General features: G+C 35.3%; 1 protein-coding gene across 1 annotated transcript in view; it reads left to right on the top strand.

The window, feature by feature from the left end:
* The window catches only part of CAPRIN2 (caprin family member 2), a 42,292-nt gene that overhangs the window by 5,907 nt on the left and 13,229 nt on the right, over positions 1-23,156 (top strand). Inside the window, 9 exon segments of the mRNA XM_081061031.1 lie at positions 4,418-4,504; positions 8,601-8,839; positions 10,666-10,748; positions 12,981-13,148; positions 14,239-14,282; positions 15,231-15,908; positions 18,193-18,315; positions 19,569-19,650; positions 20,715-20,770. Coding sequence (XP_080917157.1) covers positions 4,418-4,504; positions 8,601-8,839; positions 10,666-10,748; positions 12,981-13,148; positions 14,239-14,282; positions 15,231-15,908; positions 18,193-18,315; positions 19,569-19,650; positions 20,715-20,770 — 1,560 coding nt within the window.

Raw genomic sequence — 23,156 nt, 5'->3', positions numbered from 1 at the left:
CATAGTTCAGAAATTAAGAAATATTACAAAAGATGCAGTATTTTTTCACCTTGTCCTTCCTCTGTTCAGTTCTTATCTTGCAGAATAATTGATTGCTAATAGATTCTTATATATCTGTCCAGTTTCTTTAAGCCTATATAAACAAATATTCTTCTCCCTGCCTTCTCTCTTTCCATTTTCTATAAAATTTAGCTTAATGTAGATACTATTGGGGCTTTTACTTTTGCTTCTTCCTTTTTATTCTTTTTTTTAAAATAGACTTTAGTTTTGGGCAGTTATAGATTCACAGCAAAACTGAGCAGAAAGTATAGAGAGTTCTTATATATCCCCTGACTCCATATGTGCATGGCTGCCTTCATCACCAACATTCCTTACCACAGTGGTGCATTTATTATAATCGAACCTACATTATCACCTCATCACCCAAAGTCCATAGCTTACATTAGGGTTCATTCTTGGTGTTGTTCATTCTATGGCTTTGGACAAATGTATGATGACATGTATCTACCATTATAGTAACATACAAAGTATTTTCACTGCCCTAAGACTCCTCTGAGCTCTGCCTAGTCATCCACCCCTTCCTTTTTAAATATTGTGTCAGTGTTCCAGTGTTTCCATAATGCATGGTTGAATTGTACTGTGAAACTGTCTTGGCCTGTTTGTTTTTTGGTGGGGGGAGTGGGAGTTCTTTGAAAATATTCTCTCTTTTTTCCCTTTGGATATTTATATGTTTAGATTTCTTTTTATTTTCTTGGAGTCAACTTTTCAAAACTTTTCCTTGAAATTCACTTATTTCGTCCCGTTTTAAAAATGTATTTGCCCATATTGGGGCAAAGTAATTTTTTTATAAACGTCTGTTTCTGTGTTACGTTTTGTTTATTTCTAATTTTGTGTGGTGTATTTCCTGAGTTTGCTCTTAAGTTAGCTAACGGTTTTTGTTTTTTTAAAATTTAAGCCAGCTTTTGGATATATTTTATTTTTTTTCCTTTTCTGCTTTTCTTTGATCTATTTGCTTCATTTTCTAACTTTGAACTGAGTGCTCAATTCATTTCTTTTTTCTTCCACTGATATGTATTTAAGGTGAATTTTCCTTCAGGCATTGCTTTAAGTGTATTCTATAGGTTTGATATTGAATTTTCAAATTTTTGGCTAGAAATTTTGTAATTTCAGTTTGTAATTACTCTAACCCAATAGATATTTGTAATATTGTAAATAAAGCTTTCTATGATCTGCGTGGTTATTGTAACCTCTTTTAGTAGCAACTGTTAAGTAATCTATCAAGGCAAAGCTATAGAGTAGTAATAAGATTTCACTAAGACTGCAAACATAAATCTAGATTTCTCCTTTTAAATAGTAAGGAGACTGTCTTAATGATGTTTTTTAGAGTTCCATTTGTAACTTTAATATATATTTTGGTTCTTACCTGGATTTGAAATGGAGAACCGAGATTTCAAGTGAGCGCTTGAGCAAAAGGCAAGGGGCACTTGATGCTTTCTGTTCCACTGAAGTTCTTATTGTTAAAGAATGAGGATTTGGTGCCCATGTTGCTAAACTCTGACAGATTTGTAGTTTAAAAAAAAAATTACATTTTTGTATGAATGTTTGGAGATGGTAAGTATGGATGTAAGGAGACTAGATAAGAGGTGGTTGTAGTCTAGGTCAGAGATTATGGGAGCTGGTACTTAGGGAGTGGTAGAGGGGTTTGAGTAAAGTAGGGGTATTGGAGAGGTAAAATCAACGTAGCTTGGTAACTGGATGTAGGATTAGAGGGAAGAACCAAGAGAGGTTTCCAGGTTTCTGGCTTGAACAGTTGGATAGATGGCAAAACCCTTTATTGGGCTTGGAAACACTGGGGGTGAAGAAAGTTTTGTGAGGGTGGGATACAGAGCTCACTTTTGGATTTTAATGTGTCTGTGAAACATTAAGTGGTGATGTCGAGTAAGTATCTAAGATCCAGATCTGGAGCATACAGAAGAAGTGTGGTCTACACAGAAGTTTTACATCCCTCCGAGAACTGGTCTTCGAATAACAGCGTTTCATTCAGTGTTGTTTCATTATAACGTTGATGAGAAAAAAAATTAATTCCTGGCCATGGCCACTGTCTGGAGTTTGCATGTTCTCTCCATGTCTGTGTGGGTTTTTTTCTGGTATTCAGTTTCCTCTCACATCCCAGAAATGTGCACGTGAGGTGAACTGGCCTATCTCCACGGTCCCAGTCTGAGTGTGGGTGTGGATGTGAGTCTGCCCTGCAATGGAAGGGCATCTGGCCAGGGTTGCTTCCTGCCTGGCACCCTGAGCTTCCAGGATACGCTCCAGCTTCCTGGACCCTGAACTGGGATAAGCAGGTTGCAACATCATTCTCTTACTTGTTTTTATTGATCTTTCTTAAATGTATGTATAGCTCACATTTACTTCAGTATTTAATGTTAGAAGTGTTTGGGGTCTTTATTTAGAAGTTTGGTTATGTTTTTGTGATCAGAAATATGCTGTAGGAACTTGTTTATATCAATTAGCCTTTGGGAAAGTTAATTTCATTATATGTTGTTTCACTTAAAGTTGCAGTTTCCAAGAACCTATTGAGGATGATAAGTGAAGACTTACTGTACTATGGCTATGTTACCTGCGCATTCTTGGTTCTGTAGTTGGAAGACCTCTCTACCTTTTTATTATGAAATATATGTTCGAAACAAAATGTTGCATATAAGTTATAATGCATAATAAAGCCAGCATCAGAACCCACCACTCAAGTAGTACATTACCAACGCCGTTGAAGCTCCTTCCCACTACTTTCTCTTTCCTATAACTTGATGGTGAACTTTCCGCCCCTCATTCCCTTGCTTTTATTTTAATAACACTTGTTTGTTGCTCTTAAATCTGTTAGAGTTGCTCTTTTGTACCTTACAGTAAATGTATCATACTATATATTCTGTAGTTTGCCTTGTTTTTACTCACATTTAGGATTTTTATGTTGATGCAAGTAGCTACATTTCATTTGCTTTTCTCTACTTAGTAGTCTGTAAATGGATGTTTGAGTTGCTTGCTATTATTTTTTTGGAATTCTACTTTGAGCAATCTTATAGGTGTTGTTGAGACACAGGTGCAAGATTTTTTTCAGGTTATACACTTATCATAGTGAACATAGGTAAAAATGCCAATCTGTTTTCCAAAATTATTGTACCAATTTTGGCTAATGCTGTTAGTATATAGGAGTTCCTATTGCTCTATACCTTTGTAAAGACTTAGTATCATCAGTCTGTTTTTAAAAACAGCTTTATAGAGGTAGCATATACATATAAGAAAATGAACCCACTATAAGTGTAGAATTCAATGAATTGTAGTAAATTTGTAGACTTGTGCAACTATCGTGACAATCTAGTTTTAGAACATTTCCATAACCTCTCCCAGTTACCTTTTGTGCCCTTGCTTGCTTTCTATCTCTACAAATTTGTCTTTTGTGGATATTTCATATAAAATGGTCTTCTCGCATCTGGCTTCTTTGACTTGGCATTATGTTTTTGAGGTTCGTTCATGTAATAGCATGTCTCAGTAATTTCATTTCTTTTTATTGCTGACTACTATTTCTTTGTATGGATATACCACATTTTGTTTATCCATTTATTGGTTGCTGGATATTTGGATTGTTTTTATTTTGGGCTATAATGAATAATGCTGCTATAAAAATTTTCATACAAGTCTTTATGTGGACATAATATTTTCATTTCCTTTGGGCAGATATCTAGAAACGGAGACCTATAGTATTCTAATTATGGAGGTTTTATAATACATCTTTATCGGATTGGATACGTTCCCCACTTTGTTCTGTTTCATGTTAGCCCTTTGTTCTTCCATATGGATTTGAATTAGTTTAAGTCCCATAAAAAACCTAATCCTTCTCTAATCATCAACTTTGTTCATCTGTGAAATCTTAAAAAAAAATTTGTCCCTTTAAATTTATAATATTTCTGTTAAAATTTTAATTAATTTTGTCTGTTATGGGTAATTGTTTACAAGTCTTTCCTATCATAGTATAAATGTCTCGAAGTTGCTTCTTCATCTCTGTGATCCTCATGTTGCTGCTTGTGTAATATATTTGAGTAGGAAATGAATATTGACAAAAATCCTATTGGCTCAGTGCTCTTAAAACCCACAAGCCTCTTTGACTTTACACTTTATAGATAGGGACTCAGCCCTGTTGTTGTTGTTGTTGTTATTGGCCAGATTGCTAGTATAAAAATTGAATTTGTAAATTCAACTTTATATAACTTGTACTAAATACTCTTCCTACTTTATTGAGTATGTATAAGTAAACGGTTAGCTCATAAAGACTTAAATCTCATCTGTTTTTTAAGGAGCGCTATTTTGACATATTTCTACTTAGAAGTTCATAGAATTGATGTTTTCTTCTCCTTTTGGGTAGGAAGCAGTAGAGAAATATGAAGAAGTGCTACATAACTTAGAATTTGCCAAGGAGCTTCAGAAAACCTTTTCAGGACTGAGCCAAGATGTGAGTATGTTTTCTTTGTTTTTTTCCTGAAACCAGTTTAACCACTGATCTTGAAGAAATTGTCAGGGTCTAATCTTGGTGTTTGGTTACCATCCCTCTAATTCCTGCTAATATTTTATTGTGGATGGGGGTTGACAATAGCTACTCCACAACTAGTTTTTTTCTGATTTCTGGAGCCTCAAGAGAACACAAATGGTATCTGAATATGAGACATTGTGAATAAAGTATTAGTTATCTAATGTGTATTATTTCAGTATGGAATTATAGAAATCACTGAGAAGGGAATAAAAACTATTTTTATAGATGCATTTATTAAAGATATTTTGGGATATAGGCCTGTAAATTTACATACTGCAGGTGTGTAAGTTTGTCGTTGTTTAACATATTAGGAAACAGATTGATAGAATCTTCTTGAGACCATGGCAGTTATTACATTGTTTTTGTACACCTGAAACTAAAAATAAATAAATAAATAAATAATTTATGATTCATGTTAGAGTTAGTCTGACCTCACTGCTTGTTAGGTTGTCTATGTTGGCAATTCAAACTTTTATCTCTGATAAATTTAATCAATAATTAATATGAAGTCTTTTTTTTTTTAATTGTTTTTTTATTGGGGAATATTGGGGAATGTGTTTTTCTCTAGGGCCCATCAGCTCCAAGTCATTGTCCTTTAATCTAGTTGTGAAGGGCGCAGCTCAGCTCCAAGTCCAGTTGCCATTTTCACTCGTAGTTGCAGGAGGCACAGCCCACCATCCCATGCAGGAATTGAACCAGCAACCTGCAACCTTGTTGTTGAGAGCTTGCGCTCCAACCAACAGAGCCATCCACTGCCCAATATGAAATCTTAAGCATTCATTAATGAAGTATCCTTCACTGTTCCAGAATCTTAGTTAGAAGGCCCTTTAAAGGTCATGTTCTAACAACTAAGGAAATTTTTTTATAAATTCATTTCTGGCATGGGGAGCATGTCTCACAAGATAGTCTCTTCTATGTTTTGGATATTTTCTTCTTGTATGGTGAACTGAAATTCTCTTCTCTGGCATCATCTCCTTACCTACCCTCCCAGCAAGCCAAAGCATCATTTCTAGGCTGAAGATATCTACCATCTAAATCCTTGTAATTACAGTCCTGAGATACTCTCTTCTGGATGTCTACCTTAATTAACTCTTAAAGGTAGTGTGTAAATCTAAAATAGCCTGGTATAGAGCTACTACCTTCTGTTAATGTAAATCTGAGATGGTATAAGCTCTTTTTTGTCAACTATAGCATATTTTAACTCATGTTCAGTCATATATCATTTAATTTTCATACTTTCTGTTAATTCCACAGTTATTAAATATTTCTAGGCTATTTTAGATAATACTTTTAAGTCAATTTTTTTCTTGTATAATTGATTTTCCACAACACTGCCCACCCCAATATGTTAAGTTTATTTAGTTTTGGTCCATTTCACTATAAAAAGATTTTTCATATCTTTTCTCTGTTTGGATGATTGTAAGTGTACTTTTACAACACTTAAAAAATTTTCCATTAATATTTTTTACTCAGTTACCCTATCAAATTTTAGTTTTCCATTCACGTGTTTATTTTTTCAATGTATGATGTTTTTTCTTTAAAAAAAGAAAACACCCAAAAAACACTTTTCATGTGCCAGGCACCTATGAAAGTCTACTTGATTTTTACAGTGATCTAAGGATTAGATATAAATAGCTCCATTTTTTTCAGAGAAGGAATCTGAGTCTCAGAACAAAATGAACTTTTTTAAAGTCACATGGCCAATAAGTAGTAGAATTAAGGTACGGCCCTTACTATTGATACTTTCACTCCTAAAAACTGTGTTCTTTATACCATAGACATGGCATCTATTTACATGGTCTTCTACTGTTATAATCCAGAGGTAGCTCATAATCCCACCAAATTTTGTTGTTATCTATGAGATTATTTTTTCTTATTTGTACTGTGGATTTAGTTTCACTTTAGGCAAGGTGCTAAAGTATTTTGGAGGGTGCCTTAATGAGTCAAGACCCCAAAAGTCTCTCTTCTTCTATGATAGCCAGTTTTGCAAATTGTGAAACATTTTCTTCTTTCCTTTCAAACTAAAGTTAGAAGCTTTCCTGTTCGGCTCAGCCACATCTCTCATTTTCATGATATGAGTGCTGTCCCTGGTGGAGATTTATCATTCTACATCATGGTTCAGAAAATAAATTTTATTCTTTAATACTATTGGTTGATAGTAGTCTATATGTCATAACTTCTTCTTTCCAAACCAGCCCTCAACTGGAAGAAGAAAAGAAACTAACCTGACTTCTCAGTTTCCACATGCTTTCTTACTTGATACTTGATTGGTTCAACAACTGTTTGAGGTCCTGTCATGTGGCAGGCTCTGTGCTGGGCAAACAGCACACACTGGTGAACAGCGGAGCTATAGTCCCTGTCATCATGGATTTGAAGCCGAAGGGGGAGGTGTGGATAAATAAAAAGATAACCATTTAATGTAATAGATACTTTGCTAGGGGAAGTTCAGGGTGCTATGAGCCCACAAGAACACCTAATCCAACTTTGGGAGGTCGCTAAAGAGAGATCTGAGGTAATCATGGGATATAGTCCTGAAGATGCCCTTAGCATCAATTGTCTTTCCATATAATATCATGAAACTGCCCAAGAGTGTCCCATGGTATTGGATAACTACCTCCTCTTTACTCTTTCCTCCTTTCACCACCTCTTTACTCTTTCCTCCTTTCAAGCAGAAACTAAGAATCCTGTAGTTTTAGTAAGTGTTATTGGTGTAAGTCCATATTGAGGTCTTGGAAAAGATTTTCTGAGCCATTGCCATCCTAAGGAAAATATCTTTTCTCACATAACCCTTCACCATTCACCAGTCCATTCCTCATTCTCAAAATTTTTATCTTCACCCATTGTCTCTTGTTGCTGGTAATAGCACAAGTCAAATTTATTAAGTTGCTTTCATACCTGCTAGAAAGGAATTAATAATGCCATAATGAATCTTTTTCCTGAATTCCGCTCACCCCCCCCCCCCAATCTTCATGTATTAGGTTCTACGAATATACACATCTCTTTTGTAGAATTTTAAATACTGGCGCTATATCAAAGTAATTTAACCCATCTATAGGAAAAAAATCTTCTTTTAGATTTTTTTTTCATTAATCTTCATACCTTGGAAGATATCCCCTAAGATGGAAACATTACAATCAGAATAACAACTATAGAAAGAAAGACCTTTTAGGTTTCTTAGTGGAAATAAATGGTAATTTTTATTGTTTTTTTTTTTTTTTTTTTTTTTTTTAAATGGGAAGCCACCTCTGGGACCCATGTATTATGTCAAACTTTAAGGTATTAGAGTTCTGAGCTTTAGACTAAACTCAAGGCTGCTCAGTATACACACACATTTATTTGAGGAAACACTTATGTTTCACTAATTTTCCATAAATGTTTTGTCAGCTAAACATTGGAAGATACAGCTCTAACCAGACTGACAGACAATTATGAAAATATCTCTTAATTTTACTTTTAAAACAAAGATGTTTGCTATGGTTGTTTTGGGGCACTACATTTGTAAGACATTTTATTTTTGTTTGGTGTTCAATTCCTTAGGCTTTAACCACTCTTTGGTTCGTTGAAAACTGACCATTTGAGTTTAAATGTTCTTGCCTTGGAACATGAAATTAAAAATAAAAAACCAAAATGAAACTGAAGCATTTTCTTACTGAAATATTACAACGGCTTGTTCTAAAAAGGCTGGATATACATAATATAGAAAAGGAAAACCTTGGGGTTAACATGGCCATCAGGGATAGCTAGGCACTTTGCCTCTTCATCATGGTGATATAAGAGGTATTAGATACAGCCTGGAGTTGGGGGTCAGATATTTGGGCTCCTTTGGCCAAGTTTATTATTCAGTGACTTCATCAGCTGAAAAGGGAAGCAGGGTTAAATGAATTTGTCAGTTTCACAGTCAGTGTTATGTCTATGAGATTTATCATCTCAACGCTTTGGCATTAGACTTTTTTAGACTACGAATTGCTAATTGGGGTGGTGGAGAGTTGTCATCCCTAATTAGCATTTGTTTTAACAGCTACTTAAAGCTCAGAAGAAGGCCCAGAGAAGGGAGAACATGATAAAACTTGAGGCTGAGAAGAAAAAACTTCGCACTATCCTTCAAGTTCAGTATGTATTACAGAACTTGACACAGGAACATGTACAGAAAGACTTGAAAGAGGGCTTGAATGGTGCAGTGTATTTGCCTTTAAAAGAACTTGACTACCTCATTAAATTTTCAAAACTGACCTGCCCTGAAAGAAATGAAAGCCTGAGGTAAGCTAATGAAAATATTTTCCTGAAATAGAACGCACAACACTTTAGCTTTTTTAGTTATATATAGGTATATACACACATACATGTGTGTATATATGTATATATATGTATATGTGTGTATATGTATATATGTATATACACACATGTATGTGTGTATACATGTATGTGTGTATATATGTATGTATACATGTATGTGTGTATATATTTAGTAATTAAGAAAACATTAGTTTGATTCAGCGTGTGTGTGCGTGTATATGTACATATATACATACATCAGAGGCTGCCAAAATATATACATCTACACATTTTAAGAATGGAAAACTGAAAGAAAAAAAAAAAGAATGGAAAACTGTATTAAAGTTCTAATATTCAATATACACTGATAACAAAACATGATACAAGTCACGTTTGACTTCTGCAATTACAAGAGGTGCTCAAAGTGGTTACCATCAGCGTCCAGGCACTTCTGTTTATGGCGAACTACTGCTTGAGCAACGTTGACCAAAGTGTCCACTTGTACACATTTTTTTTTTGCCACCCTCGGTATATATATGTATGTATATTTAGTAATTAAAAAAACATTAGTTTGGGGCCGGCCCGGTGGCGCAGGCGGTTAGAGCTCCGTGCTCCTAACTCCGAAGGCTGCCGGTTCGATTCCCACATGGGCCAGTGGGCTCTCAACAAAAAAAACAAACAAACAAACAAAAAAAGAACATTAGTTTGATTCAGCATGGGAAATGTTGGCCAGCCTAGATTCTGACGGGTTGGTAGCCTATCTAGGAGGAAAGTGAATTTGCATAACCTCATTAACATACTTCTGTGTTGTAATGCTGATTTTAAAAAATAATGTCTGATCATCAAGTTTTAACCTTATACAAGTATAAATCATAATACTAATTATGTATGTTGTTAAATTTCTTTTGTAATTATCTCAGGATATTGTATTACCTGAGTCTTTGCCTTTTTAGCTACTGCTTTACTTCGGTGGAAGTAAGTAAAATTTAACTTGGCCAGTTTCATCAAAATTTCAAAGGGAGAACTATTTGGTGTTCTTCTTGTGCTTTGAATAAATACCGAGAAATAAGTCTAATATAAAAAACCAGCAAATTGAGGCTACTCAATCCCCCCCCACCCCAAAGTTATCTACTTGCTGTTTTTGTTTTGATGGACTAAATCAGCTACCGAACAGATCTCTATGCTTTTGCTGTGTTTAGATATAGGTTGTTAGTGTTTTGTCTGTTAGCCATGCTAAAGCAGACTGACATTTCAACTATTAGAAATCAGCCTTGTGTCAGGAAGAAACCTCATAAAACTATTAATTACCTACCTATTGATATATATTTATTCATTCCTATTCGTGATAACCTACTTCATTATCATTACTTATTTGGTGTCTTCCTTCTCCTACTTCACTTGGACGGACTCAGGGAATGTCGCTTACTTTAATATGTAAAATGTAAGTGAAGCATAACTAGAAAAATAAGCTGCTCTCTTTAAAGTTGAATGCAGCTCTTAATATTTTCATTCCACTGTCTTTCCTCTAGGACATATGCTTGATAATGAATGATTCTGCATTTACAGCTTTAAGCTCTGTTTGGTCTATTCCTTAATGGCTGTTTTTGAGGAAAAATGCTTGCATTTAAAATCCATAAATGGGTAGTCATCTTTTATAAAATTTCAATTTTTCATTTCCAAAACATAAAAAGACAATTAACATTGAGTGTCTTAACTGTTGATGTGTTATACTGTATAAATTGTACTGCTCCATATATATGTATGCTTCTAAGCCACTTTGTTCTGCTGTTGCTTTTCCTTTTCCTTGTCAGTGTGGAAGACCAGATGGAACAGTCGTCCTTGTACTTTTGGGACCTTTTGGAAGGTAGTGAGAAAGCAGTTGTAGGAACGACATGTGAGTTTTCTGTACTCTGAGCTTATGCAGTAAATACTAAACTTTATGTCTTTAGAATGATCCTGAGGCTCGAAACTGTGTTAGTCCATTAGAACTTACATGTCTGACAATACTATTCATACATTCATTGAGAGAATGATCTCTGTTTAGTTCTAGTAAAAGCAGCTGTTATAGAACAGCACTCATTAAAATGGAACCTAGGGAGAGCTTTGAAGTGGAAAGTCACTATGATTTAGGAACCAGAGCTAAGGACTACTGTGTTTCCCCGAAAATAGGAACTAGCCAGACAATCATCTCTAATGTGTCTTCTGGAGCAAAAATTAATATAAGACCCGGTCTTATTTTACTATAATATAATATAATCACGTCTTATATTAATTTTTGCTCCAAAAGATGCATTAGAGCTGATTGTCAGGCTAGGTCTCATTTTCAGAGAAACAGGGTAAAGCTAGCTTCAACACTGGCTTGACCATTTTGGGGTTCAGTTCTCTATTCTGCATAGTTGTACCTGTTCTAGTTAAGAATCTTAAATCCACATATTGCTAATATCAAGGCTTATCTACCAGATCGGCCTTAGAAAATGTAAATGGCTTGGCTACATAGTCTATTGAAGCATTGTTGTCAATTGATCTGGAAAATGAGCTGGAGAGAAAGCTTTCTTTTGGCTTCCTTAATAGACTTTGGTCAAATAACCAAGTACAAATGGCCAGGCATAATTTTGTGTACTAGCTTAGGATAATGAAAACTCACTTAAAGCTACGTTTGGTAATAGTGATTGCTTCTTTTTAAAAACTAAGTATGTGTAGCGATCTCAAAATTTCTATGTCCTTTCAAGTTTAAATCACAGAAATTTATTTCTTGGTTAGAATGCAAAATGATAACAAATATTTTGGAAAATAGCTTGTCAGTTTCTTATAAAATTAAGTGTACACTTACTATATGACCATGCAATTATACTTCTAGTATCCAAGAGAATGGAAAAGGTATGTTCACATAAGTGTTTATACATGAATGTTCATACCAGCGTTATTCCTAATAGCCCCAAACTGAATACGGCCCAGATGTGCATCAACTGATAACTGAAAAACAAAATGTGGTATATCCATACAGTGGAATCTATTCAACAATTAAAATAAAGGAATGACATATTCATACATGCAACAACATGGATGAATCTCAGGATAATTATGCTGAGTGAAAGAAACCAGATTAAAAAATGAGGACATATGTATGACACATGTATGATTCCATTTATATGAAATTCTAGAAAAGACATAATCACAATGAAGGGACATGAGGGAACTTTTTGAGGTGATGAAAATGTTCTGTATCATTGTTCTGGTGGAAGTAACACCAGAAATACAACTATGCTGTGCACTTAAAATGGGTGAATTTTGTTGTTTGTAAGTTATATCTCAAAGTTCGTTTTCTTTAAAAAGGCAAACTCTATGTTCTAGTACCTCTACGAAAGGAGTAATAGACCCAAATTAAATATGGGAACTCTGCTTAATTGGGAAATTATGTTTAGTGGATATTAAAAATGAAATAGACTTTAGACCGGATTATGGAGCACTGACTTTAATATTCTTTTAAGATTTTTCTTGATCATCAAAGGGTGGTGTGCTAGGAGTGACATAAAGCATAACTCAAGAGTAAAGTCTTTTTTTATTTTTATTACCTAGCAATTCTTCTTTCTAAATTACTTTCAGGCGAAGAGTAAAGTCTTAATCATGGATTTTACAGTTTAAAAATCCTTGAGATTATCCTACATAGGGTTTCCTAATGGATGTATTAGGAGAACTTTGATTTCTCTAAAGCCTTAATTACTTGGGGAAGATAGATTAATTGCTAGTTTTGATGTCTTGGGAGCAGATGGGAGATAATGCCTTGTCTCTGAGCTCAGGGAATAATATATGCTTTTGTAGCATATTAGAGTCCTTGATTTTTAGTCTTGTTTTTAAATAGTGGAAATGGGGGCCCAGAGAAATTTAAGTGACTTGATAAACTTTAGGGTTCTGACCTTGAAAGATTATATTGATTCAGCATGATGTAAAAGATGGACTGCATATTTACTTTTCATGGTACTGACTGGTTCTTTGAATCCCCTCTAATATAGAATGTTATAAAGACATACTATAATTAGGATAAAATTATATTAGGATTTCCATTCCAAATAATTTTCCATTAACTATTAGATTATATGATAACTAAGTCTTAATCACTCTTTCTTAGACAAACATATGAAGGATCTGCTGTCTAAATTGCTGAACTCAGGCTATTTTGAAAGTATTCCAGTTCCAAAAAATGCTAAGGAAAAAGAATTATCGTTGGAGGAAGAAATTCTAATAAAACCAGAGAAGAAAAAACAGTTATTGAAGACTGAATCTGTCAAAGAGTCAGGTTTGTTGTGATCTCTGAAATTATTTATAGTGGTTACATTTTTAACACTTACTCAAAATGAGTCAAATCATTGTGAAATATTTTAATTTGTTAGTTTCTGCATGCATGGAAATCTTAGCTTGCTGCAGAATAAGCCTATGTTTACAAAACATCTGTAGGCTTTATTACCATGATTTACCTTCAATTAAGAGTGAACCTTAATAGATACATTAGGTTATGCTTTATTACAAGAGTGTAACTTGTAACAATGTACTGAACACTGTTAAAATGAGACATTTATGGAGTTTGAATGAGCCTCTTTGTTAAACTATTAGGATAATTATATTTAAAATCGTTTAAAATGTAACTTACAGTAACATCCAATACTGTAGTAGAACAAGAATGTAAATAAGGTTAACATATTGATTCAGGAAAAAAAATTGCTAAAGTAACTATGTTTCCAGTAAAGGAAATACACTCTTCAAAATTCCACTTTTCTTGGGGAAGAAATACTCTTGAGTAAATGGCACTTTTACTTTTGTTTGTTGAGGCTGGATTTATTTAAGAAATGTCACTTGTAAAGAGGTAATCCAGGCTGGGCTCTGGTAGTCACACTGTCGCAATTGTTTAAGTCACATCTCAGGTTTACTTTTTCTTCGTTTTTAATACTAAGTCCAGTGCTTCAGTATCTTCATTCCTTTAACCTCTTCCCAACTTTTAACTGGCTTGTCTGAGGCCTGGAAGGGCTGTATTTCAAGCTGACATGATTAATTTTTACCCCATGGGACTGATACTGGAATTCCATTTTGAAAGAAGCTGTGTTTGTGGGTAAGAAGAGATAGGCTTATTTTCAATCAGAAATCAGTTTTTAACTGCAACTTGACTTCACAAAAGTATCTTATATGAAGAGAGCTAGTAGGTTCAACTAGTCTCAGGCGACATGCTTTTGACCAACGAGCAACAGTGAGAATGACTCCTGCTACGCATATAATTGTACATTCTTTTTCTGTTATTCTTCTGAAATATGTTGCCAGAGTAAATTATAGTTGTAATCAGTCTGCAAACTTACAGTTTGCCTAGTATTTATTCGATATTCCATTTATCTTCCCAGAGTCTCTTATGGAACTTGTGCAGCCAGAGATACAACCACAGGAGGTAAGGTTACTGAAAGGTAATTTGCCGATTTTGTTTTTTGAGATTCGTGTATAGTGTTGTGGTTAGGAGTCGATGCCCTGGAGCTAGACCACTTGAGCTTGAATCCTGGCTCTGCAGCTGACTAGCTTAGAAACTTGGGGCAAAATATGTAGCCCAGCTGTGTCTGTTATCCTGACACCTAAGATGGGGGTAATAATGCCTGCCTCCTGTGGTTATTGTGGGGCGTAAAGGAGTTAAATTCTGACTCGCTTAGAATCTGGCCTGGCACACAAGAAGTGCTCACATTAGATGTTATTGTTATTTTGGGCCCTTGTGTTAGAATTTAAAGATGGGTTGGATTTTGCTCTCTCCAAAATTTACTCCCATTAGTAACAGAAGAGGGTATTTGTTCTCTTTCTGAAGTGACATTGAAATTCATAGAAGCTGAAAAGAATGAAAGAGGCAAAAATCACAGTATGTTGATATAATGTAGTGGCAATAAAGAAAAAGCTAATTCAGGAAACATGGGCTTAAGGTTCAACAGTTTAACTTTGTGTAGTTGAACTGTTGAACCTTAAGCCCATGTTTAATTGAGTCAGGTGGGTAGTCGGAAATACAAACGTTGATACTTCGTGTAGCAATCTATATTTGACTCACCTAAGACTGCTAAGAACTGCACATCACGGTGTCACATTTGCTTGATTCAGGCTCTTTTATCAAGATGATTCTGCCTCTGCCAGTCAAGTATAGATTGCTACTTTTGAAGTATCAAAGTTTGTGTTTCTGTTAATTGAGGGAAGAGGAATGGACAAAAAAGTAGGACAGTCCTTTCAAGTAGTATAAGGACAGAAGTCTGTTGTTAGCTCGATGGCTCAGACCAGTGGACATAGGAATACTAGTAGAGATCAGTATTCCCTTCAAGGTCTTGTACAAGTTTTGTGACTCAAGCACACTTTTTCTGTGGCCTAGTTTCTTAACAGACGATACGTGACAGAAGTAGATTATTCAAGCAAACAAGAGAAAGAACAATCTTGGGAAGCAGATTATGCAAGAAAACTGAATCTCCCCAAACGTTGGGATATGCTTACTGAACCAGATGGTGAGGAGAAGAAACAGGAATCCTTCAAGTCCTGGGAGTCTCCCGCTAAGCAGCAAGAGCTAGCAAAGCCTTCAGTTGCCTTAGAACACAGGAAGCAAGAGATTACAAAACTCAGGGGCCCTCTGCAGGAAGAACACAAGAAGCAGGACGTCTCCAAACCCAAGCCAACTCCTAGCCAGTGGAAGCAAGAAACTCCTAAATCCAAAGTAGGATACAGTCAAGAGGAACAGAAGAAGCAGGAGACACCAAAGCCGTGGCCAGTTCAGCGGCAGAAAGAACAGGACCCAAAGAAGCCAACTCCAAAGTCTTGGACCCCTTCTCTGCAGAGTGAAGAGGATGTCACTGTATCATGGACCACTCCCCTGTGTAAAGAACAGGATTCAAGACATCCAGACGCTTCTAAATCCTGGGAAAACAATGCTGAGAATCATAAACATCCTGTAACACCACAGTCACAGATTTCTCCAAAGTCCTGGGGGGTTGCTGCAGCAAGCCTCATGCCAAATGACCAGCTGCTGCCCAGGAAGTTTAACACAGAACCCAAAGATGTGAGTTGATCTGTATCAGTCTGCTTCGGCCTGTGTAGGTATAAATAAGGAGTTGCGGTAACGATAACTTTTTAGTTTTCTTTAAAAAAAGAAATCAACAAAACCATGTTAAATTAATGTAGACAGTATTTCACTTACCTCTTCAATGTATAACATATTGTTTTCCCTTGAAAATTGAAAATTGTCATTTGAGATTAATCTGAGATGCAAGTTCCACAATAAGAAAATATTGTTTTAATGCCAAAACTTGAATGACAGATATGACATCAAAATAGTAGGTAGTTGAGACAAGACAACAGTGTGAACAAGTGAGAAATGTACATGCATGTCACAGGGTAGCAGACTTCTTATACTATATTTCACTTGTTTTCTTCCACCTGGCATGTGGGTGACTTTTTCTGACAAGTTACATTTTTCTGTATTCTCTTCTTTTTCAGTCATCTGTAGTCACTCAGATTAGCCTGTACTCTTTGAAGAAGACATGGTTGCAAATATTCCAGTAGCTCGGGGAAGATCTGAATTAGTTCTCCATTTCTGTTTCAAAATAAGAATTTTCTGGAGATGGAAGCTATAAGCATTAAATATTCTGGAATTAGGTTTTGAAGTATGACATTTAGTTCAATTGTAAGGCCTCCTTCTGTTAATGATAACCTATTTCAGGAAGATAAGGCTTATAATGAATAATGCTTGGATACAATGCTTGTTAGTTAGTGTTGCCTTTTATTGAATTATACTCCATTTGCTACTGTTTAAATGCAAATTTGTTACCACCTGCTTTGCTAAGAAAGGTGAACCTTTTATACACCCAGTATTCTCCATCTCTATATAGTAGTGTTCCTGGCACTTCCATGTCATTTTAGCAGAAGGTTTTCTGATAAACCTTTAGTTCTCTAACAGTGTGAAAAACATTTTGCTTGGGGAAAGCAAAGCATTGCATTTTATAAATAAATCACCCCTACCTCAGTCTACCTAATGGGAAGAGAATTTTAGAGTTACTTGTCTCCTTTTGCTGTCCTTTCTTCCTTTTTTTAAGTGCTAATATTAATTTTAGCTTCTTCCTGACCCTGTGGAAGATTGATAGCCTTATTTCATTAACCAGGTATCACACAAAAGTAATTGTACATATCAACTATTTTGAGAAACTTACATTTTAAAAACCTCAATTTTATACCTCAATAAAGCTGTAAAAAACACCCCAATTTAAAATTCCACTAGGTATAGCAATGCCAAGCCTTTACCATACCAGAATATTGATACCCTGCTATTTGCTGAATAATTTAAAATCTGCGGTGCTTAGTTGGAAAAGTCGGAACTCATATTTAATTTGCTTTTATGGCACAGACAGCATTATATTGAAGTTGCAAGGTCTTTCAGTGACTGAGAGAACACTTCTCTATATGATACAGTATTTGTCTCTCTGTATTGCAATCTCAGCTGTCTAGAATATGAGTAAGTACAGTCAAGGGCAAAATCGAGTTCAAAGCCAAAAGACTAGGTTAATCACTAAAGCTCGTACTTTTCTCCTAAAAGAGCCTTTCATGTATTTACATAGAGTCTGTTAACTCTTATATGACACTGTAGACAAACTTAGCTGTGTGATTTCCGAATGAATTACACGGTGGAGAAGAAGAACTAGTAGGAGAGGCATGTCAACAGCTGTAAGAAGTAACTATACCAGTCAGGTCTGACTCACTGTGTGCCGCAATCTGACGCAATTTAGCATGAGTGCTAACCAACTTATAAAAACCAATAGCCACTCGAAGTACACTTACTTTATAACAAAATACAATAGTGTGTTTCCTTCATTCTAGGATGTATATGTATACATTCTTACATCTGAATGTTTCTGAAATCAGATGCATCTTTAAAATGGGATGTATATTTAATGTGGTAGTAGTGATTTTTTTCCATAGAAAAATAAATCGTTGGTGTGTCTTGTAGTCAATGGCCTCTTATCCTAGAGGATATATGGTAACTGATGTCCATAATGAAAGAACTTCCTATCAAGGAAGTCCTGTTATTCTGGGTCTTCCCTTAAAAAAAGAGGATATTTTAGAAAGATTTCCATTAAAGTTGTTCTGAAGGGGGAAAAAGTATTTAAAGTTTGATTAAATTATTTAGAAAAAAATGCATTTATGTGGCAATTCTTGACCTGAGATAAATCTGATAAATGAGCATTGCGGTGTGTTTTGACTTCATTAAGAGGTAGTGATAAGCTAAGTGTCCTGAGTTAGGCTACCGAATTTGAATTTTACTCTTAATACATTGTGGGCTTATCTTGTAGGTGCCTAAGCCTATCCATCAGCCTGTAGGTTCTTTCTCTACTCTTCCAAAGGATCCAGTGTTGAGGAAAGAAAAACTGCAGGATTTGATGACCCAGATTCAAGGAACTTGTAACTTTATGCAAGTATGAGTCATTATTAAATAAATCGCAAATGATATTTATGGGGTTACTAGCTTCTGATCTGAAGCATTATAATGAAGTTGTTAAGAGGTTAGATTCTGATGTTCAGAATGAGTATGAATCCTGGATCTGCCAATTCCTAGCTCTGAGAGTGTAGTCAAGTTACTTAACTCTGACTTAGTTTCTTTTGAAAAATGAAGATAATAGTTCCCAGTCCTGTTTATCGTACTAAAAATTACCCCTATCTCAGTCTACTAATGGGAAGAGAATTTTAGAGGTACTTGTCTCCTTTTGCTGTCCTTTCATGTAAAAAGCTTAAAGTGCTCAAGTATTATTACTGGTACAGATCATCAGTCATTTCCACTCAGATTGTGACAACCTATTCTGCTCGACATTCTGGTAGGTGCCATTGTGTGCAGACTATCATAAGACATTCATCGTCTTTAAGGAGTTTATATTCCAGTTGTATAAGACTGTGAACTTGAGTTAAGTCAGTAGTTAAATGTTAAATTGTGTCACATGGACTCTTACAGAATTGTAGAATAGTGTGATATCATTGAGGGATGAAGTAGACAACATATTTTTGTGTAGTGAAAAGATCCTGAGCTTCAGAATTAGCTCACGTTTGAATCCCACTTCTACCATTTACCAGCTGTATAATCTATGGCAAGTTATTTAGCCTCCAGCCCTCCATTTAAAATGAGGTAATTGCTTACCCCTACAGATTATTTGAAGATAAATAAAAACTAAAACGATCACAACAAGTGGGTCGCTTAAGTACTCAAAATGTTGGAAATAGTTCTGGGAGAACCAAGGTAGGCAGATGGGAGAAGAGAATGGCTTCTCATCATGAAAGTGTTTAATAGCACGCGCTAGTTTAGTGGTTGAGATAAAGTAATTAGACCCTCTCATTGGTTGGGTATAATAAAAATTAGGGTTCAGTCTACACTAGGATTAATGTTTATGCTTAAGACCTCAAGTCAGGAGTTTCCTTCTGTAAATTACACTTTAGGATTACTATTAGTATTATAGTTTTTAACACTTGACACAAGCTTAAGATATGACTGTTACTTTAGCTTTTATCTTTAACTCTTAGTTTCTGCTTCTTTAAAGACTAAGTTATTACCCTCTTGGGATAGTTTTTAGCTAGATTTCTATCACTAATAAGCCGTGGAAAACATCATAAATAATTTAATGGTAATAGTTTTGAAATGAATAACCTTTTTTCTATTCATTATTTAAAATCTTGGCTTTAGGAATCTATTCTGGAATTTGACAAACCTTCAAGTGCAATTCCATCGTCACAGCCGCCTTCAGCCCCTCCAGGTAGCCCAGCAGGTACGGAATCCTTCTTAAGATGTGGAACGAACAGCTATCTATTTAGCAATTGTTTCTTTTACAAATAATTTGACTCTAGATATCTTAAGGGTTAAACTATGTCTATGTGTTAATTTATTCTACATGTACCCATATGTTATCAGAGTTAAATACGGGTAAATTACTATTAGGTTATATTAGTGTACTGAACTGACTTGTTTGCATTTTAAAGAAAGTCTCCAAATGGGTGAATGTTTTTGCAATTTTTATGTTCTTGGAGTAAATTCTGGCTAGAACTTGCTCGACTCCTTTCTACTCTATAAATCTAGTGCTGAGGATTTTGATTCCTGTCCCTGAGTGAAATTACCTCAGTGATACTTAGTATACTGAGTGGCATAGTAATTAATGACTGAGCCTAGATTTGAATCTAATCTGATACTTCAAACTTGGGCTTTTTGCTCTATACTAGTTTATCTCAGAGGTGGGAGTGATACAATCAGTCATAGTCCAGCTGCATAAGCAATATAACACCAACTAAAAGACTATTCAGTAATACCTGGGTGAAATAAGGAGAATAGAGTAATTAACAAAAGCAATAGACATTAAGAAGAAGAAACCAAACTGAAATTATGTAATTGAGAAGTACATTAATACACAATGTCAAGGAGGAAAAAAAAGGAAAACTGGAGACAGAGGACCCAGCTATGATTTACTCTGAAACTTGAAATTTAAGTGTATCAGTTAATTACTATTCATGATTGCTCAGATTTTATCGACCAGATAACTATTACCAGTTATTTTTAGAAGTCCTATTTCTGTTCTTTTGGAAGCCTTGAAATGCTGCTTTTGCCCATTTAACTTTAAAACATTGTTAGGTATTACAGATGGAACCGGTATCCTATTCTTCTACAATTCTCTCTGACTCTTTCTAGAACTCTAATAGAAAGTTCTTGATGGACTTGAGACTTAGTCCTTGCAGCTGCTGCTTTTTTTTTTGTAAAGTGTAAACTTTAGTTTCCACCCAGTTGAAAGGCATAATCTTTTCTCCTCTTTTAGTAGCTTACTGTTGATTTCACTCTCTGCAGCATCTACAGAACAAAACCTATCCAGTCAAAGTGATTTTCTTCAAGAGCCGTTACAGGTAACTTCTCCAAATTAATCTTTCATTCGCACTTCTTTGCTATTCAGGGAAGAAACTCTTGGCTTTGGCAAGAATGATCAGACTTCATGATTCTAATATACTTAAGTTATTGAAAATGTTCTAAATGCCTAGTTTTTTTTTTTTTTTTTAGATTAAGTACAACCAGTGCTCCAAACATTCTCTAAGGACTATGCGGAGACATCTATTATAATAGAGAAGGCTAGTTGACTTTAGTAAGGAAAGAGCAAACCTGAAGAATTCTGAGGTACCTTGTCTGGGAATCTTACTTTGCTACTGAGCTACCTAAGTCACTTAGTATATGAGTATAGTAAAGGGTCTAAAGAAAGACTAATTTAATCCATCATTAGCCAGCTCCCTCCCTCCCCCCCCAACACACACACACACACACACACACACACACACACAGAATAGTTGACATTCTGAGGAACTAATTTTCACAGAACATACTTAGAAATATAAAGGGAATCAGAACATTGAGCTCTCTAAATGCCACATTGCATTTCCATTAAAAGTTCAAGGTTCTCTAGTATTCTAGTTATTACCTTTAAAAAATTTTTTTTTAGGATCCCTCTGAAAGCCTTAATGGCAATTTTCTTGACAGTAGCTGCTTTGATAGTAGGTTAAATATTTTGACCAGGTGATTCAACAGTTGTTGCCTTCCCTTCCAAAAAGTTCTCAGTAAATACTATTTGTTTACAGGTTTATATTTAGTTTGATGAGGTGTGGCTCAATTTTCAAAATGTATTTGTTGAGCAAGGTCCCTCACCCCACTCACTGTTGTAACTAAAGAGTTCCACTTTATCTGTTCTAGCCATTAGGATTCTATGTGAGATTTCCAATTGACAAATTAAATTTTTTTTTAAAAAAAACCACTGGTCTGATCTAGTTTATTGGTTCTCAGGGGCAGGCTTGCGGGATGGCTGCATCAGAATCACTTGGTCATTTTAATAAAAATACATATTCCTAGATAGCCCCTTAGACCTATTGGATCAGAATTTCTAGGGGTGTTACCTAGTCAACTATATTTTTAAATAAGCTCCCTGGGTGAATTTGCTCATCCATTTTTTGGGAACCATTGGTCCCTAGCATCATGTTTACTCACCCAATACTTAAAAGTATCTCTGGCTGGTTTACTTAAAGAGCAATAATTTGGAATCAAGAACCGCCATAATTTCTAAATAAATACTAGTGTAAAGAATGTGTCTTTATCTTTTTTAACATTTTACCTAAAATTCAAGTCTTTTAAAGCTTACCTACCAAGTGACCTGAGTTGCCTTAATTTAGCATCTGTGAATCTTTCTGTGGCTAGAGAATTAGCTATGTCGCCACAACAGCCAGTCCCACTTATTTTGGACATTGTCTCATTATTTTAATGAGAAGGCCAGAAGAAAGGCCTAGTTTTAGAAACACTCCAATCTCATAATAGTTTCAATATTTTGGTCAGATCTAAATTATACCTATATATTTAGTTATATAAAATGTTCTAAAGGGGATATCAAAAATTTTTTTTCACAAGACCTTTTTTAAACTTGGTCCCCATCTCCTTCCTAAGAAGTGGTATATATCATAATGACCCCTTCTAGATGGTCACTGAAACATAACTGGTCTGATAGTTGATTACCATTAATTAGTTTCCAATTCACCTATTTTATTACTTGGGCTGCTAAGAACCACATCAAAGCATTTCAATAAAAGGAGTGGATTCACTGATACTTCAGACCTTGTGACTTCAGACCTTGTGACCGTAAAATTCTGACCCACTCTTTGTTTTTTATTGGTTACAGTTGTCACAGCTTTAGTTCCTACTGTGCTTTCTCCAGGTTTTTATTTTATAAGTATTACTAGCTTTTTTGTGAAGAGTTTTGGTGCCATTGTGATATATAGAGCTTATGCTTTCTTTTTATTACTCTACCTACCTCTTTAAGATACTCAGCACACTTAGAGTGAAAGCATAGTACGTACTGTGATCCCAGCAGAGCTGTGCTTACAGTGTTAAATGTGCCCAGAGCTCATCTTCCAGGGAACTGCTATTGAGTGCCAGATTGAAAATCGAGCCCCAGCTTTCCAGGGCCAAGAATCTTGATAAGTGAAGATGGGATTAGATGTGCAGCTTTGGTGACTCTGCCTGGAAAGATATTATAGCTGACTGCTTGGGTTTGAATCTCAGCTCTGCCACTGAATTTTTGTGTGATCTAGGGTAAATGACTTACCTTTTCGTTGCCTCTGCCTGATTGTCAGTAAAATGGGGGATAGTCGTACCTACCTCACAGGGTTCTTGTTAGGATTAAATATGTTAATATGTGTGACGTGTTTAGCATAGTGTTTGTTACTTGTGAGTGCTCAATAAGAGTAACATATTAGATAG

The sequence above is a fragment of the Rhinolophus hipposideros genome, assembly GCF_964194185.1.
Source record: "Rhinolophus hipposideros genome assembly, chromosome: 9".
NCBI lineage: Eukaryota > Metazoa > Chordata > Mammalia > Chiroptera > Rhinolophidae > Rhinolophus > Rhinolophus hipposideros.
Note: the sequence above shows the minus strand (reverse complement) of the source record. Positions and strands in the feature narration are given on the sequence as shown.